Source organism: Cololabis saira, chromosome 15 (assembly GCF_033807715.1).
Source record: "Cololabis saira isolate AMF1-May2022 chromosome 15, fColSai1.1, whole genome shotgun sequence".
Classification (NCBI taxonomy): Eukaryota; Metazoa; Chordata; class Actinopteri; order Beloniformes; family Belonidae; genus Cololabis; species Cololabis saira.
Window position 1 is genome coordinate 14,199,766 of NC_084601.1, and position 17,494 is coordinate 14,217,259.

A 17,494-nucleotide genomic window follows, 5' to 3' on the forward strand; every position below is an offset into this window, starting at 1 on the left:
CAGGGGAGATCAGACTAATCCACAGTCCATGTCTGCTCTAGCTTTCTGAGATTTTAATTTATTCATCAATTAAGTAAAACGATGAGACGAGCAGACAACGACCGTGTGACTGAAGGGCACCAGTAATGGTTAGCCTTTGCCCTGGGTTTTCACCTTCCATTTCCAAAAAGGTCCGTGCATGTTGATGTGATGTTATTTCGGAGGACGTTCGGACCTCTTTTTGGATGATGTGGCCCTCATAACATGATAATCATGAGAAAACCAGAATTGGAGCAGATTACAATACGGGGCCCGAGAGCCGAAACATTTCCAGGTAGAATTAGGGGTAAATCCCTTTTGTAATGCTTCGATTCATTCCTGCAAGTTTTCCTTTACATTCAGAACAAAACTTAATTGTTTTTTTTCCCCTTTTTTTTAAAAAATCTTTATTTAACCAAGTGAGTCAATTGAGAGTCAAATTCTCCTTAACAGATAGGTTCATGTAATAGTTTCATGTAATATTTTATATTCATCTAGACCCACGTGGAAAAAACTTGAACCAAGGAGGAAAAAATATTTGATTTGATTCAGTCTAATCACTTCCAAGAGAGTCTCTGCAGGACTGATGGAGATTGAACCCCGAGTTCACGGAACAGAATTTAGGAGAAAGGTTGTAAAAATGAGAACGCAAGAAAAACTGCTGTCTCAGTGGCAAAGCCGGCAAGATTGAGTTTATTTCTCCTTTATTCTTTCTTAATCAGTTCTGATTCAGTGGTAACCTTGTTATACCCCTGTACCTCCAGTATTTATAGCTTTTATTACCTTTCTGCTAAATTAGATCCCTGCAATTTGTATGCAAATCAAAGATGCTTCTGCTTAATTTGTTCCCTAAGGATGTTGTACTACCGTTCTGTCGTGTCTCTACCATCGTCTGAAACAATTTACTTGTGAGCGGAACCTTTTTATTGTTCATTAATTGATGCTGGGTGGAAAAAAAAATGTCTGTACATAAAAAAAAAAAAATACGAAAAAAACTGCGCACTTAAGAGTATATCCAAGTAGGTTAATGTCTTCTTCTTTGTTTGTTTTCCATGCAGGAAAGTACATGCAGATGATGAACATCCTGAAGCCGATAGCCTTCGATGTCATCCACTGTGTATCACAACTCTTCGACTACTACCTTTACGCCGTATACACCTTCTTTGGACGCAATGACATGGTATAGTATTTTTTATTTAATCACTGTTCCTTTTTTGCTCCATGTATATATCAGTTAATCCAATTAATAATATGACTAAAAAAAATTGTATTTAGATAAGCTTGAAAAGCTTCAAATAAATAACTTTTCCCACTTGAGGAATCATGATAATACCTGTCGAATGCTGCTGAAGCGTTTCTAAGGAATCCTGACCACTGAAGTCAGGAGGAATCCGAGGTGTCAACTTAAAGAAAACAAGATGGTGAATCAAAGCTTCCCAGCTGGCTTGTAAAATACAATTTTTGTAGAAAATAATAACATCATTTGATATTTAGCTATTTAGAATACAGAAGATTCTGACCGTAGCTGAAGGATGGCAAATGGCCCAAACCAATGACACGATAACAACAGCAGCAGCAGCTGTCTTCCTGCTGCTTTTGTTCTCAGTTTTTAGCTGTTAAGTTTTAGAGTTTCAAAGCTGAAAAACATTTACCATCTTATTGGGGTTTTTTTAAGTCATAAATGGGATTTGGGGACCAAATCTCCAACTCATTGCAGAGTTGACATTACCTCGGTAGTCAAAAGGTTTAAAGTATCAACAAATGAACTCCGATATGCCTCATTCACGTTGGTGTCGTTCTCTCAGTGTGTCCTAATAAAGACAATAAAATGCCTCATAAAGTTCAGGAAGGAACAATAGTTCCTTCCTTACTATTATGATGTGTATCATAGTGTTCACTAGTTGTGCTTGAAATTAAAAGATGCAAGCTTGAGTCGGTTACGGCCCACAAACTAGTCTGAGATTTTGTTTATATCCACTATGACACTGCTTTTTCCCCCGATGGAAGTGAGCATCACCTCTGGACTGAAGAGTAATCATATTACCTTACCTTTTACCTTTGTAAACTGTGTTTATGTTTCATATTCTCTCACTATTGCATGTATTGCAAAACATTTAGAATGAATTGTATCATGGATTGCACTGAATTGGACATATTGTTTATACTTATACTGTTGTTTATACTGTGTCTTATAAAGTAAAAAAAATAGTGTTTGTATGAGTATTACCTTCAGGGAAGGGACAATAATTGCAGGGATGTGACTTCTGTGCTGTTAAATAGGCAGGGTATTGTGGGGGCTGAGGTAAGTTTGAGAGAGAAGGTTGTTCATCGGCCCGCTTCTCTTAACAGTTCTGGGTGCAAGAAGAGTATTATGTTTCTTTCTTCTTTAAGTGCTTTTTTTAACAGCATCACTCTTTCCCTCATCTTAACTTTGCACATATACATTTTTATCATTTTGTCTGTCCAATATATAGTTTCTTCGATTTTTACCACATCCTTTATCTAGTTTCCTGTATTGTTTAAAGCTGTACCCCTTTCCCTTCACAGAACAGTTTAGTCCGTCTCTCCATCAAGTGTTAATGTCTCTATAAGTCTTATTGCACTTTTCCTCCACTGTGCTCTAGTCACCAGGAGTGTCATTTCGTGAATCCTCCCATTTCATTAATGGGTTTCACTCAAAGAGACAGACAGTAAAATGCTAATGTCACCATGAATCTTTAAAAAGCTTCTGGAAATTGCCCCGCACATACGGCGTATTTGACCCAGACTCTGCTCTCTTTACACCGCTGGAATCAAGATTGAGCTGCTTGACTTTCCCACTCGAAGAGTAATGGCAGGGCATTAATATGTAAAAGGCTAAATAGCGGCGATTATTGTGCATAAAGCCGCACTGTTGACAGAGTCAAACAGATGCTAAAGATGCATTATGTGCTTTACTCACTGGTTCTTTCTGGCCATTAATAACTCTGCTCCTGGGCTGCAGGGCCTGGGAGACTCAGATTTACAAAAACATATTTGGAAAAGTGATTAATGCCTCAAAATCCTGGAGAGTCACCTCCCCTGTGGGAATAACTTGGAAATTTGACTCAAGTGTCTATTATGGGAAGAGACAGTTCACGGATATAAAAGAGAAAAGTGTCATGAGAGAGTTTTGAACTGAAAGATGGAGGGAACTCTGTTTGAAATATGGAGGTGGTAACAGGGGACGTGAAACGCTGCCTATCAAAACAGCAAGGCAGGGAAACCGAACAGGAAAGAAAGAGAGAGAGAACGGCGTCCTGAACGTGTCTGTCACACGACCAGAAATTGCTTTGAGTTGATACTGCAGTGCAAGAAGTGGCAATATTTCCCGCTCGGCTCGTGATGGTTTCCCCATCTTACTTTGGACGTTGTTGTTCAAAGTTGGAATCCAAGAGGGAGGTGCCTGTCAGCCGCTTTCACAACATTTGTTACAGCCTGAGCTTCAGCATTTGTTAAATATCTGCTTCATTTCATGATTTGAGCACATTTGTGTTTGTTGGTCCTAATCTGTTATACTTTCCCCCCAATTTTGTTTGTTAAACTTTGAGCTTCTCGTTTTTCCTTTCTGCTTTCTCCATTCACCACCCGTAGCCGGTCCCAAGCCCGTCTTTGCCCACTTATGCTGGCAGGGAGGGGGTTATTACCAGGGTGGTGGGCCCTGCCTGCCTGGTAAGAGTTTTCCATATGCTGCTTCGTCTCAAACACGTGTGTGCTGTGGTTGTTTTGATGCTCTTCCAGATGTGTGTGTGACCCCCCGTAGATTTCTAGGGCATTTAGGTTTTGAGTTTCCTGTACTGTAACCCCCACTACCCCTTTTCCGGTCATCTGTTTGATTGCTTGATGTTGATGACCGTTCATCCCGGCTCTGCTCTCTTTAGGATTAAAGTCCGCTAGAAGGAGACTGCAAAGGCGCTCACATCTCAAACTATGTGAGAATAGAGCCGCTTTTGCAGCGTGTTTGTGTGTTTTGAGCCCTACTAAAGCGTGTGTTCCTATGGGAGGAGATGTCGTGCACTGTGGGGATGCTGATCGTGTGCTACGTGTGTGTGTGTGTTTGTACCCTACAGTATGAGTCATCAGGTCTGGGTCTTATCAGCAGCAGACTGAGAACCACGCTGAACCGCATCCAAGAGAGCCTCATCGACGTGGTAAGAAGACACCCCCGTCTCACGCTCACTTACTTTTCTGTTAATTCTCTTTTCCCCCTCTTTTGCTTTTTCCTCATCACCTGTCTGACACAAACATGTTCTCTCCATCCATAGTCTCTGCCTCATGAGCCTCTTTCCTTTTCATCCCTCTCCATTTAGGCTTTTTTTTTCTGTCCATTTTACTCATTCTGACCAATTCTGTATGCGTGATCATGTCATTGAAAGAGCACACAGAGCGACACTGCAAAATGCATTATGGGTCGTTATTATCTGGCCACCGGTCACAGTCCTCCCTCTCTCGCACACACAAGTTCACGCACACCTCCCTCTGCCGATGCGAGCAGGCCAGGGTTGATGCTTGTCTTGTTCCATTAGGGATTTCAATCTCTACCCCCTTCTGTAAGGCCGCATTGTGGCAATTAGTGGGGTGCAGTCCACTTTTTCTTCTATTCTTCTATTTTTTTCTTTTTGTCTGGTGTGCGATCTTACCACTGTGTTACATGATGAATATGAATACATGATAAAAGTGCCAGCTTTCATTTCTGTCTTTGATATGTCATCACAATTGAAAGCATTCTGTTATCAAAAAGAGAGCAACACTTTGGCAGCAATGAGTCTCCTCTGGTGGGCATTATGGATGCCGTGTTCTTAATACTCTTAGGGCCTGATTTACTAAGATCCTAAATAAAGAGTACTAAATTGCGTGTGCACTGAAAAAGTTTGCGCGTGCTGTTGTTGTGTGTTTTGCGGGTGATCAACTAAGAATGCTTGCGCAATTGATAACAGGTGCAAACCGCAGTATTTAAATGAGGTGTTGCGTGTCTTACGGTTTGCGCCATGGAGAGTCTGGATGGAAAGCAGGATAGTCGCAAGCGCAAAATGAAATTTGACGAGTTGGAGTTAGAGATATTAGTGGAAGAGGCAAATAAACACATTCATGAACTACAGCAAAGAAATTTAAACATTACCAAAAGAAACGTAATATCGGAGAAAACCTGCGATAGAATAAATGCAGTTGGTAAGACAAAAAGAACGGCAGATGAGGTTAAAAGAAGGTGGCAAGATATAAGGCGAAGAACTAAAGAAAGGTGGCCTTTAATAAAACTTCGGCAAAGACTCTCTCTCTGCGTATTCTTTGATTTTGGCGATGTCGCCTCCTTGCCACAATAACAGCAGCCATCGGTGCGTAATGCTGGGCAGATTAGCACCTTCCTTTCGAATGTATTAAATACAGACGCAATCACAATCCCCGCAATAACTTTCAGGCTTGGTAAATCTCATTGCGTGTGGTAAATGAACCTATTTGCATCTTCCCCTCCCAGTATTTAGCGCTTTCTGGCGGGTACGCCCCATATTGATTATTCATCAGGGCAAAAGTACTAAATGAACAGCGTGTGCTATTTTGCTCATTTGAGAGGCGCAGTCCTCTTTTGCACGCTGTTAGTAGATCAGCTTGCACATTGGTTTGCGGGTGATGTCAAGTTTGCACACGTTTTTACACACGCAAACCTTTAGTAAATCAGGCCCTTAGTGAGTAAAGAAGTAACAGAAAGTTGTGTCCCTTGAGTCTAATTATGGGAACAATGTGAGTGAATGTCTCATTGAATCTGTTGGGATTACAGAGGACCAAGGAGTTTTTTTTTTCTCAGTTATTTAAAATAAAATATTCACATATGTCAGATGTGGTCTCGGTTATTTGAAAATGTCAATTTGTGCTACAGAATATGTTAGTTCAGCCTTTATTTTAGATGGATATGAATCCCACAGCTTTTGCTGTTTTGAAAGATGAAGAAGCAAATATTGCTCACCCATAGTAGGGAGTCTGTTTCATCATCCCCTCGACGGTAGCGACAGTTTGTGATGCCGGCTGAACTAGTTTTTGTAGGCAGCTGATTTGTTGGCCCTGATGAGCAGTAGACAAACGTGGTTCAATGGTCTGTGGTCCATCTGCCACAAACAACACAAACACCTCACAGATGCACAGAGTCCGAACATCTTTTAGCGTTCAGTCTCCATCGGTGCTCCGCGTCTGACTTCAGTGGCACGTTGTTGCCGTTCGGCAGCAGTCTCAAAAATATGTGGTACGATCTGAGGTGTGGCCTGCTTCTCGCTTGTGACGTTGGCCCATTAGTTTTTCCCCCGCAATAGAAAAGTAGTGGACAAAGAGCTGGAGGGAAATTATTGTAAACAATTAAGATTGTCAGGTGCAGGTACTATTTGCGTCTTTCACCGGCGTCTCATTGATTTTCTGTTGCGATTGTCCCTCGTGCACCGCGTGCTACCTCCACGGCATGCTGTTTTCAAGGGCACTGCACCGGTGCCAGAGCGATTTAAACTGGTATCACCATCAGTTTCACTTATATCATTTGATTTCTCGGGCCGATGACTTTGTTATTTTGTGATCCAGAAATCAAGGACTTTGTTAAAAACATGAAACAGCTCAAAAAAGGAAGCTGAACTTGTTGGAATTGAGGGAAGCAGACCAGTAGAAGGTTCCACTTAATCCCCTCAAGTTTCCTCCATTGACAATCAAATAAAAACAACTCAATGATATTGAAAAACCTGAACAGATTTGTGATGTGCGTTTCATTGAATATTGAAGCTGATTCTACTGACCTGTAGCCATTGAAAGTTCAAAAAGAGCTGTCCATCACTGTCTTAGAATTCATACACGTATCAGGCACAGTATCAAGAAATAAACTGTCGTGGCAGCTATTAATTTCAGTCTCATCTATGTATCAATATAATGGACGTGTTCCAATTAGCAACATATTTGTATGCAGAGACAGGAGCATTTTTCACAGTACGCAGCATCCAAATGACTTTTTTTCTTTTTTTTAAGAAAAACACTCCTTTGATAGTGCACCATAATGGCATTTCACTGAGAACACTGCTGGCGTCTTATCTGTAATGATTAGAATTTAGCATTTAGGTGGTGGGCTGACGAGAACGCAGAACAGGAAAACAAATCATGATGGCCAACGTGACAAAACCAATGCATGTTAATATACAGGATAATACAGGAATACAATACATCTGAACTTTACATTGAGTTTTATTGGGGCACGTGTTCTGCCTCGGGGGGGCATTTTAGTAGCTATTTACACTCGTGTAATTTTCATGGTAAATTATGATCCATTTCTAGGTGTTACACAGGCTGGAGGTGATATGCTTGATGCCCACAGGCGTCTTTAGAGAGTATTTGTACCCTCTGAACTGTTCAACTGATGAAATGGACTCAGATGGATGAACAGACGAGATGTAAAGAGAGAGAATAGCAGAGTGTAATTCACTGAGACATGGCTGAGCATCTGTGAGAGTCCTCTCAAAAGACAAAATGGTGCTGAACTTGAAGTACGTGACTGCAAAGATGCATTTCAGATGGAAAAATCAGATCACTTTATGGCAAATTAAGAGCTATTTCCAACCACTCTCTGGGGAAGGACACAGTGAGGTTTTGTAACTACATTTATCTTTTCTATAATGTATTAGAAAATGTTCTTTGACCTTTAAGGAGCAGGGTGTTATGTGAAGACAGAAGTTAAATTCATACTCCACGCTCCAATAAAAATGGTGGCGCAGTCAGGACAAATATATTACGAATCAAAACCCGAAATCTTAAACTGAAAACACAGAATCTGTGATCAAGAAATCATAACCTGTAATCGAATGTGCAGTTATCTTTCCTTAGTTACACTTTTCTTTTCTCCATCTTCATTTTAGAGTTGTCTTTCTCAGTTTTCTTCTTTTTGCGGTTGTGTTACTGCAGTCTACTGCGGGCAGACGGGACTTCTCCGTGTTGTCATGACGTACTGAGATGCCTATATTGCTTGCTACCGCCACACATGGCAGAAACTGGTATTACAAGACAGGCGAGACAGAAGCTACTATTTAGCACGCTAACTCTGTAAATATCTGAGCAGCCAATGACAAAGTCATCATTTTTGTGACATGACTGCACTTATTTTCATTCTTTTGCTGCTATTTTAGGATATTTTAACCTACAATCCTACACATTGCTCTTTTATTTATTTATGTATTTATGTATTCATTTGTATATGTATATGTGTATATATGTGTATATATATATATATATATATATATATATATATATATCCCTTCGTGCAGATCCTCGTCCACCTGAACACACACACACACACCAACAAACTCCAGAGATTGTAACAGGGTACACCTCATTTGTAAACATATTATAAAGTTAATTGCACGCTGCGTATCGGTTGAGCTTTTGAGTCCTTGTGGTTTTGTTCCCCTGATTTGCTGTCGCAACTGTTCGGTTTCAAAGACAATGTTGTGTTAATGAGTCAAAGTCCCACATGAACGCCAGAGAGATCTCATCTCATCCGCTCTCATGTACAGAGTGGCTCCAGTTTAAACACAAGCCTCATCGGGGAAAAGGTAAAACGTCATCTCCGAGTTTGTGCCTTCTGGATTCTTGATCATCTTTTGACATTTTAATTTCAAGTGCTCTCACTGTTGACTTTTTGATTATTATATGTAGATTGTCTTGGAAGCTTATGTGGAGTTTTGGGGGAAACGTTTGAGGGGTGGCAGACATGATTTCTTATGGTATCTTATCCTGAATTTGAAGGTTAAAATAGTGGCGTGATTTATATAGTTTTAGTCAGGTTCTATGACTGTGTTGTATAAAAAAAAATAACCATTTACTTCTGTCTGAGTCTCCAGTCTTTCAGTCCATCCAGTCTTTTATCTTATTTGTGTACAAACTTTTTCTCTAATTCTTTTTCAATCTTTCCTTTTTCTCCTCTTCGCCTTATCCCCTCCACAGTAAACTGTGTGCCCACTGATTTCCTGCCCCTTAAATCTCATCACAAGCAACAACTTGTGTTGTTTCACAATTTATCGGTGCATTTGACTGAAACTATTATGGTCTGTTGATTTCACAATTTGCCAACAGCCAGGGCCTGAAGATCAGATCGAAGGGCTGGAGATTATATTTGATTTCAGTTCTGCAGTTCCTGGAGTCAACTCCGAGCTGTGTAAAGAGTTGATGAGGTGTGTGTGTGTGTTTGCCCCCGTGTGTGTGCATGAATGCATAAACCTGCTCATGGGAACTCCACTTCTGTGTGCGGTTGGGCTCGGGCTTTTTCCAGTTTGGCACTGAAACGCCAGTAAGAGACAGCTCATTTCCGTGCTGGCACCAGTGTCCTGGCAGTGGAAGATACCTGCAGAAACGTACAGAATCAGACCCACAGGAGAGAAACGATGCACGTATACCGAGGCGTCCTGAATTTCTGCAAGAAAATTGGCACAGTAGCCACTGTAATTTTGAACGCTGCCTTTCAAACCTTAGTGTCTGATTGTCAGTCGCTGAGTCTGAGTTCCGTGACATTTTACAGGCTAGACGGAGACGGCACACACTGGTGCGAGCAATCAGGTGTGTGTTAACCATATGCCAAGAGGGAAAGACATTAACAATGGACTTAGGGAAGCAATTTTTGATGCACATCTATCTGGAAAGGGTTATAAAACATTTTGGAATTTTGGTGTTTCATAAATGGAAAGCACTCAAGAGGTTTGCCAATCTTTCCATGGGAGGACATCCCAGCAAATTTACCCTGAAGCTCATCTTTGATCAGAAAATCTTCATTTAAATCTATGAAGCTCTAACTTTAGTCCAGAAGTAGTCCAGAACTGATTGTTGAAAACCACCAGTGTCTATACTGGTCTGTTTTTAGAGGGCGCCGGTCTGAGATACGTCACAGTCCAGGGAGGAATACCTTTCTAGCATTATAAATTATTATTAAGTACATCATACTTGACAGAGAATCACAATAATTGACATTTTTACAGGCGTTTAGTGCAACACTCTCAAACCCTTCCTTGTTGGTCATAATCCTAAAATGTGATGAGGAGAGTTTATTTTCCTAGATCAAGTAACTGAGCCTTTTGCCCTCAACCTCTCGTCAGCTTCTGCCAGCGACGCCTCACACGTCCCACGGTTTAGGAGCAAAAGTGTGTGTTTTAATCTTTCATTGTATCCTTTTTACTCTTTATCCCAAATCTGAATCCATATTCATTATTCTGGTTTATTCCAGTTAAGCATTCTTAGCCCACGCTCTGAAGGCAAGCTACCTCTGTCCTGGTTGTTTTGTCATAACAAAGCAGAAAAAGAGAATCTGTGAGAAAAGAAAGTTGCCAGAGATAGGCAGTGAGGGGCCAGGTGATGTCGCACAAAATAAATGAAGGACCTAATTCCATTTGACATTCATCTAATGAAAACCAAATTTCAAGTATTAGAGTGACAAAGAGGCACAATTGGATTCGCTTGGCAGTAATTGCCTTGCAGCCAGTCCATTTCACTTGGATATAAATTTCTCTGGGATGGATTTGAAAGGTGGGAGCAGTAAATCATGATTGATTGAGAGATCCCTTTTCAGCTCTCAGCTTGAAGCTGAGAAGCAGCATCTTTAAGCGAAGTGTGATTACAGAATTACTGAGCTTAGCAGCTGACGGAAGCTGTCCAATTAAGTTTTTTTTTTCCTTTTTTATTTTGCTGAGGAATATCATTTAAAATAATCTTGCTGTTTAAGTGTTTGTGTGAAAGCTAGCCTTCCAAAGACAGCGTTTGTTACATAGCGTTTACTCACATTATCATGAGTTTTGAGGTGAGTAATTTTTAATTTGCTCCAGGTCAGATTCTCCACACCGCTTTCTACTACAGGTAGGATGCCGACTACTCGTCTAAACGTCTAAAATCCTGCTTCAATACACCACAATAGTTCTTTAATGACTACTGTTACAGTATTTCCAAAACAACAAAAAGACTGGTCAAGACCAATTAGCTTCGTGTTCTGGCTCAACGTCTAAAGAAACATACTTTTTTGGAGCTCATAGAAACCCATTACGGAAGGTTGTTGCTATTATTTTTTTCAACAATTGACACTTTTTTTAAGGTTGATTGGAAAGTGGTTGTGGGTGGTTTTTTGTGTTCAGTAAAAACTTTATGATAAGGTTCAAGTGCAAAATGTAATTTGTAGAAGTTAAGTCATTTTTTGTCTCTCTCCAGCTGCAGTTTTATTTATTTATTTATTATAATAGAAGAATTACTCATTCTAATCGATATAAAGCTGCAGCGCCACTTCTCCCCGAGGCATTGTGGAACAGGAATTGCATATCCCATCTGAATATCATAAAACTGGAGAATCTCATTATGCTGGAGCTCCAACACACACAATAAATATCCAGGGTAAATATTTCAACCCTCTGCCTTTTCATCGTTCTGAGGAAAAACAGACAGGGCTGATCGCCGTGTTGGGATTGTTACTAAAAAAATTGAAGTAAAAGTAACTCATAACTCTTTATAAAAGTAATATTACATATCAATCAATGCCAGATCAATTCATTATACGTATTATTGCATTTCCTCCACTCTCCTCTAAATTTAGACCTGCATGTGCACCTGTGAAAGCTCAGCTGAAGACCTGTCCACAGTAGCATTGATTTCACCTGTGAAATTCTGTAACAAAGAACAGCTCTCTGTAGGTAATGCTGGTCCCCAGGAACTGGGGCCGTACGCCTGAAACCATGTACTGTTTCTTTTCAGCAGCCCTTCATTTGTAAATGATCTTGTAGGTTTTTGAAGCACATCTGTCGATGACATGAATGCATGTGTTTGATCAAAGCAATGACAACATCACAAGCAGAGCAGCAACGCCGATTACGTAAAAACGTTGACTTGGATAGAGTGCGTCGATGCATCACAACCCTATTTGGGTGTTTTTTGAGCACTTAAAACTAAACAATATTGATTTCTATTAATGTCATGTTTGTGCTGTCTTTCAATATAACAGTTGGCAAATATACATCCCTCTTTTGGCTATCACCGGGTAAAAGATCATTTAAGATTAAACAATATCATCATAAGTAACATATTCAACATGAATTGTGCAGTGATTAATGCTTGTGATGGAAAACTATTCAGACTTACAACATTGATCAGAACTTATGTTAGAATTATGGACTTTTACACAAAGTGATGTCTTAAACACTGTTTGCACATTTTGGGCTTTGAATAAGTTATTTTAGATTTATGAGGATTGTTCTGAATAAACGAAATGCTGCCCTAAAACACTTTTGGTATTATTTTTTCATGTAAAAAATTGTGAGAATGGTAAAATGTATTATTTGTTGGCTGTTTGTTTTTGATGCAAACATGCTTTATGGCATCGATGTAGCTGCTGAATATTTTGAATTTTCCACTGGATCATAAAGCATCCATCCATCCATCCATCCATCCATCCATCCATCCATCCATCCATCCATCCATCCATCCATCCATCCATCTTATGGGCGTGTTTACAACCAGCTATTGTGAGCGGCTCCTTCTCCAATCAGAATCAGAATCATCTTTATTGGCCAAGTTTGAACATTGTCCAACAAGGAATTTGAATCTGGTTATTTCGCTCACTGTACCCAGATTTAAAAATAGCAAACGGTAAATAAACAAATGTGGCACTTATTAATATACAATTAAAGAACTGAAAGGTGCAGCAGTATGAGGTAGAAAAATTACGGCTCTAAATAAAATAACATACCGGTATGTACAATTTTTTTTAAAGTGAAAGGTGCAGCAGAATGAGGCAGTCAGACATGATTATTGCTGGAAGGTGCATTGTTAGGGCATGTGATAGTTATTATAATTACTGCTATTATTGTTATTGCACGGTGATTGGTTTCTCTGAGACTCTATTAATTGTGAGAGTTCATCAGAGCAACAGCTTGGGGGAAGAAACTTCTAAGATCACTACTGCTCTACTTGACTTGTACACTTGTCAGCAAGTTATTTCTGGTTTTCAAACTATAAAGGAAAATCTGTATTATTAACGTTGTAACTGGTGGTTTAATTTTACTGAAATTCTGTACTTAAACTCGTTGCTAGAAAAAGTGACATTGTTCCAGTATCTTGTCATTTCCCAACACTGGCTGATTCATAGCACCTGATGTTTTCAGCCCTTGTAAATGTTTAGCTTACATCAATATTGTTAACCCCAATAATGTGCAGCCATCTTAACCTTGGGTGCAGAAATCGGGACAAATACTTCAGAGAGAGGAGCAGACATGGTTTTCTGGTGCTGTTGGGCACTTTGGAAAGAGTTTTTGTTACAACACCTACATGTACCTTTACTGTATTTCTGAGCCACACCCTCAAGTTACACAGGATCATGTCTAACTTGTAGATGAATGCATACAAAATAAAGTCAAAGAAGCAGAGATTATTCCAAATATCTTGTGTTGACATGTTCAAATAAATCAAATGAATGCTTAAGTGTATCATGCTGTAGATATGAGAGAAAAGAGAGCCACTGAAAACATGATTAACACACTCGCTATGTTTACATACAGTTAAACATTGCTGGTGTGTTAGTCTAGTGTAATTATCCATCTTTTGACCTTGCTCTGAATAACAAATTAGGGTTATTGTATTTGTGTGTTCAATTACTGATATTCCATTCGTATTCCTGTTTACATTAACCATGTTAAATCTAATACTCGCCACACTAATGTGGCGTTTGCACCTAATCAAATCCTTAATTAGAACTGTATTCCTTAAAGCACAGAGCACTACGTGGGTTTCTCCCTCACCCCCAAAACATATATTTATGCCCGCTGGGTGGCACAGTGGTTAAAGCAAGTGGCCCATGTACTGAGGCTACAGTCCTCCTGCAGCGGTCGCAGGTTCAAGTCCCGGCCTGCTGGCTGTTGCTACATGTATTCCCCATTATCTCTCTCTACCCCTCTCTAAACTTTGAATAAAGGCCACCAGAGCCACAAAAATCTTAAAAAACATATATAAAATTATACATTTTTTCCTGCAGCCATCATATTCTGTATCGACTCAGCTGTAGCATCACGTCGGAAAATCTGTGTGTGATACTCGCAACACAACTTACTTCCTTTCAACGTTTGTCGTCCAAGTTATGCAAATTCTTGCATCCAGGCAAGAGGCATTTGCATGATGACGGTTGTCAGTTAAATATCTAGACAGCATGCTAGTTTAAGGCTTATAGTAGATTTAAATATCAGCGTTTAACCACAGGCCCAGCTTTTGCTTCACTCGTGAATCTACTAGCTGCGTCATGGAGTTTGGAATTCAGACCTGCCCTTGAAAATCACTAAGAGAGAAAACGGGGAATAGTTTGCTCATACGTTGCTTTACAGATAGTATTTTTCCTCTAATTGTGTGCCAAGGCTCTCTGCACCACTCTATGATATTATTTCTGCCCTAAGTTCTTCCTTTCACTCAGGTTTTTTCTTTTTTATTCCTTTTTCCTCTCAAGTCACTTGCCAGATTAAATTGAGTCACAACTTGACCATCATTTCCTTAAGTACGCCGAGGTGGATGTCATCCTCGCAGGAAATGAAATCAATCATCTTTTCCTTACCGTCACTGGTCAAATTGATGTTAGTTGTATAAAAATCTTTAAAAACAGTGCTATCTGGGGAAAAATAAAGTACCGTGAAGGTGTTTTTAGAGAACAGGGTGCTCTTAACCTTCAGCTCTGGCGCTGAGATTACTATGACAAACACAGCACACTCAAGTGTTTCACTCTGAAACAGTCATATCGTGCACAGATGCACATGAAAAAAAACAAAACAGTCGTTATTAGAAATTCAGTCAAGCTATAACTACTTCTACTGGTGTAAAGTAATTTTACATTTGTCAAATTTGTATTTGCGTTTCTGTTTCTAATTGTGAATAGGAAGTTAAAAGTTCACAAATAAAACGTTGAATGAATATTACTTACAGCGATTATGTCAATCTTAGCTTCAAAAAGGGTTAGTTTGGTAGTATTTCATGCACATAAGGGGTTCTCAACACAGGGTCATGGACCAGCACAAGAATGCTAAACATTTCTTATCCAGGATACAATTAGTACAGAAACAAAAGGAGAAAAAAAACATGTGAGGGATTTGATGCTTTGATTTGTAAAACAACAAGAAAATGTTTGTATTTGGGTGCATAAAAGGCTGCAAAATGTGTTTCCAAAGATGGCTGAGTCAACGTTTCAGTGGGTAAACTAATTGCTCCATTTGGGTTTATTTATTAATGAATTTTGTCTTGTTTTATTATAATAATCTAAATTCTATGGCTACACCTCCATACTAGCAGCCCGATCCATACATATTTAGTACTTAAAACATTTGTGGAGTGATACTGACTGTTTTTGCCACATTACTGAAACCAAACACCAAAACCAGAAATCAGCCTCCTACATTGTAAACAGTTCAAATATTTCTTTCATCTGGAAAGATGAGAAAAATGTAACCTCCCTGTAGATACCTTCAGCAGCTGCACGATGTAAATCAAATGCAGCTTCTTCGCTATAAGTCAAGCTACGTGGAAAGGTCAGACCCCGGCCCCCAAAATCCATCACGCTCTTTATTTGTCCAATATGGCATTCCTCTGCACACTCTCAGTTACGCAGAAAGCACATGGTGTTCTTTACTTTAATCACAATGAAGCCATCTGTCATTTTGATTTTCGGCATAAAAGTGAACGGTAATTGATTATGCATTCTCAACTTTGAGGATATCAAACAAGTTACACCACAGCTCACTGGACGCCGTCCACAACGACTCCTGGAGAGATGAGGCGATATCATTACACCCAGTTTATTTTCTAATAAATCTCAAGGTTCCACCAGCTGTAGTTTGATGCACGCCAACATCTTCAGAGATTACTGAGCCTTGTGCACTGAATGCAACAAGTCCGGAGAGCCATTGTCCCAATAAAGTGATTATTTGGGAAAGTTGGCAAATTCGTAATTGCCTATAAAAAAGGAATTTCCATAACATTAAGAGAAAAGACTTGTAATCTCTTTGTATGAATTTAACTATGGAAAACATAAGCTGTTTACTCAAATACTTCACACAATGCAAGATAAACTTGCATTGTGTGAAGTATTTGTATCTATTAACAAGATAAATTGTATCCTGAGTATTTGGTATGATTTCCATGTTTATCCCCCAATATTATTTGACATATTGAAGGCTTTGCAAGGGCAACAGAGCAGGAAATTACTAGAAGGCATTACATTAATATTTTCATTTGCTGTCCAGTCATGTTTGCACTTGTAAGCGTGCACTAATATATAAATGATCTAGGAATTAATAAACAGGCAGCACTGCAGGGCTGCAAATGATTGGAGCTTGACCATATCTAGCTTTGTGTTTCCTCTCTTCTTTCTGCAGTCAGAGAAGGTAGATGCATAAAATACTAAATGTCATGGATGTTGTTGGGTGTTTTTTCCCCTTTTTTTTTCCAACACTTTTCAGATTTTCAGTAAAAACCCATTTCTTTACTTGACTGGTCCCTTCAGATTCACCTTCAGTTTTGAAAAAAAAAAAAAAAAGCCTAGCTTTTCTTTCGTAGGTCATGTCTCCAAAGAAGTCTTTGTTCATGTGGAAAGAACAACGAAAGGTCAATTCTCAGGTTGGATCAAAGCAGGCTGCAGAAATACCGTACTATTGCAGCTCAAGTTTAATTGAATCATTTTAAAAAGAAGTATAATATTTAACTGTGATCATCACATTGATGAATTCCTAGTAGAAGTTTGTTCCCATCTGAATTGCACTTGAAAAGGTTAATATATGTTTAAAAAAGGGTATTAAAAGCCATTCTATGTAGTAATGACACGTCTGACCACATATAGATCTGCCATATTGACTATACAGCCCCAGATAATACTAGGCGTGGGCAGCAAGTGCAGAAATGTTTGGTACTGATGCCTTATTTGATCAGTACAGGACGACTAAAAAAACTGTTGCCATTTCCAGTTATTATTGCATGCAGAATATGTCAAGTCTATTGGCACGCAAAGGTGTTAACACCGACATCTTCATGAAACGCCTGCAAATGAGACACGGTGTCAGCATCACAAGCTTTGGCTTCATCGCCAGCTCTGATTAAGTTGGCTCGGTCTTGTGTAAAGAAGCCATAGCACTCGGTATGAAAATAAGTCTGGTAATACTGCATCACTTTTCATTTCTAGCAATAAAAATTATGAATAACCCCAACTGGCAGCACACCTTGCATTACCAAGCGAGAAAAGATGATACAAGAAAAAAATGGGAGACTGTCAAGGTGCAAAATGTGGTGTTCATGGGGAAAGATTTACTGTCCTTCACTTTGGTGGAATCTAATCTTAGCACAAAAAGTAAGGAAGTTTGTGTTTGTCAGCTCTGCTGCGCATCCCACAAATGCATGTTCCTTAGAGGCTTACAGGATGCTGTTACTTTCCCCTTTCTGTGCGGGGGACGGTCCA

At 39.5% G+C, this 17,494-nt stretch overlaps 1 protein-coding gene across 2 annotated transcripts in view; it reads left to right on the forward strand.

Annotated features, from left to right (window-relative positions):
• The window catches only part of vps50 (VPS50 EARP/GARPII complex subunit), a 95,610-nt gene that overhangs the window by 59,618 nt on the left and 18,498 nt on the right, over positions 1-17,494 (forward strand). Inside the window, exons 21-23 of one of the 2 annotated variants that reach the window (XM_061742672.1) lie at positions 1,077-1,198; positions 3,631-3,708; positions 4,107-4,187. In XM_061742672.1, coding sequence (XP_061598656.1) covers positions 1,077-1,198; positions 3,631-3,708; positions 4,107-4,187 — 281 coding nt within the window. The remainder of the gene's footprint in view (positions 1-1,076; positions 1,199-3,630; positions 3,709-4,106; positions 4,188-17,494) is intronic. The other variant, XM_061742673.1, reaches the window with a different exon arrangement.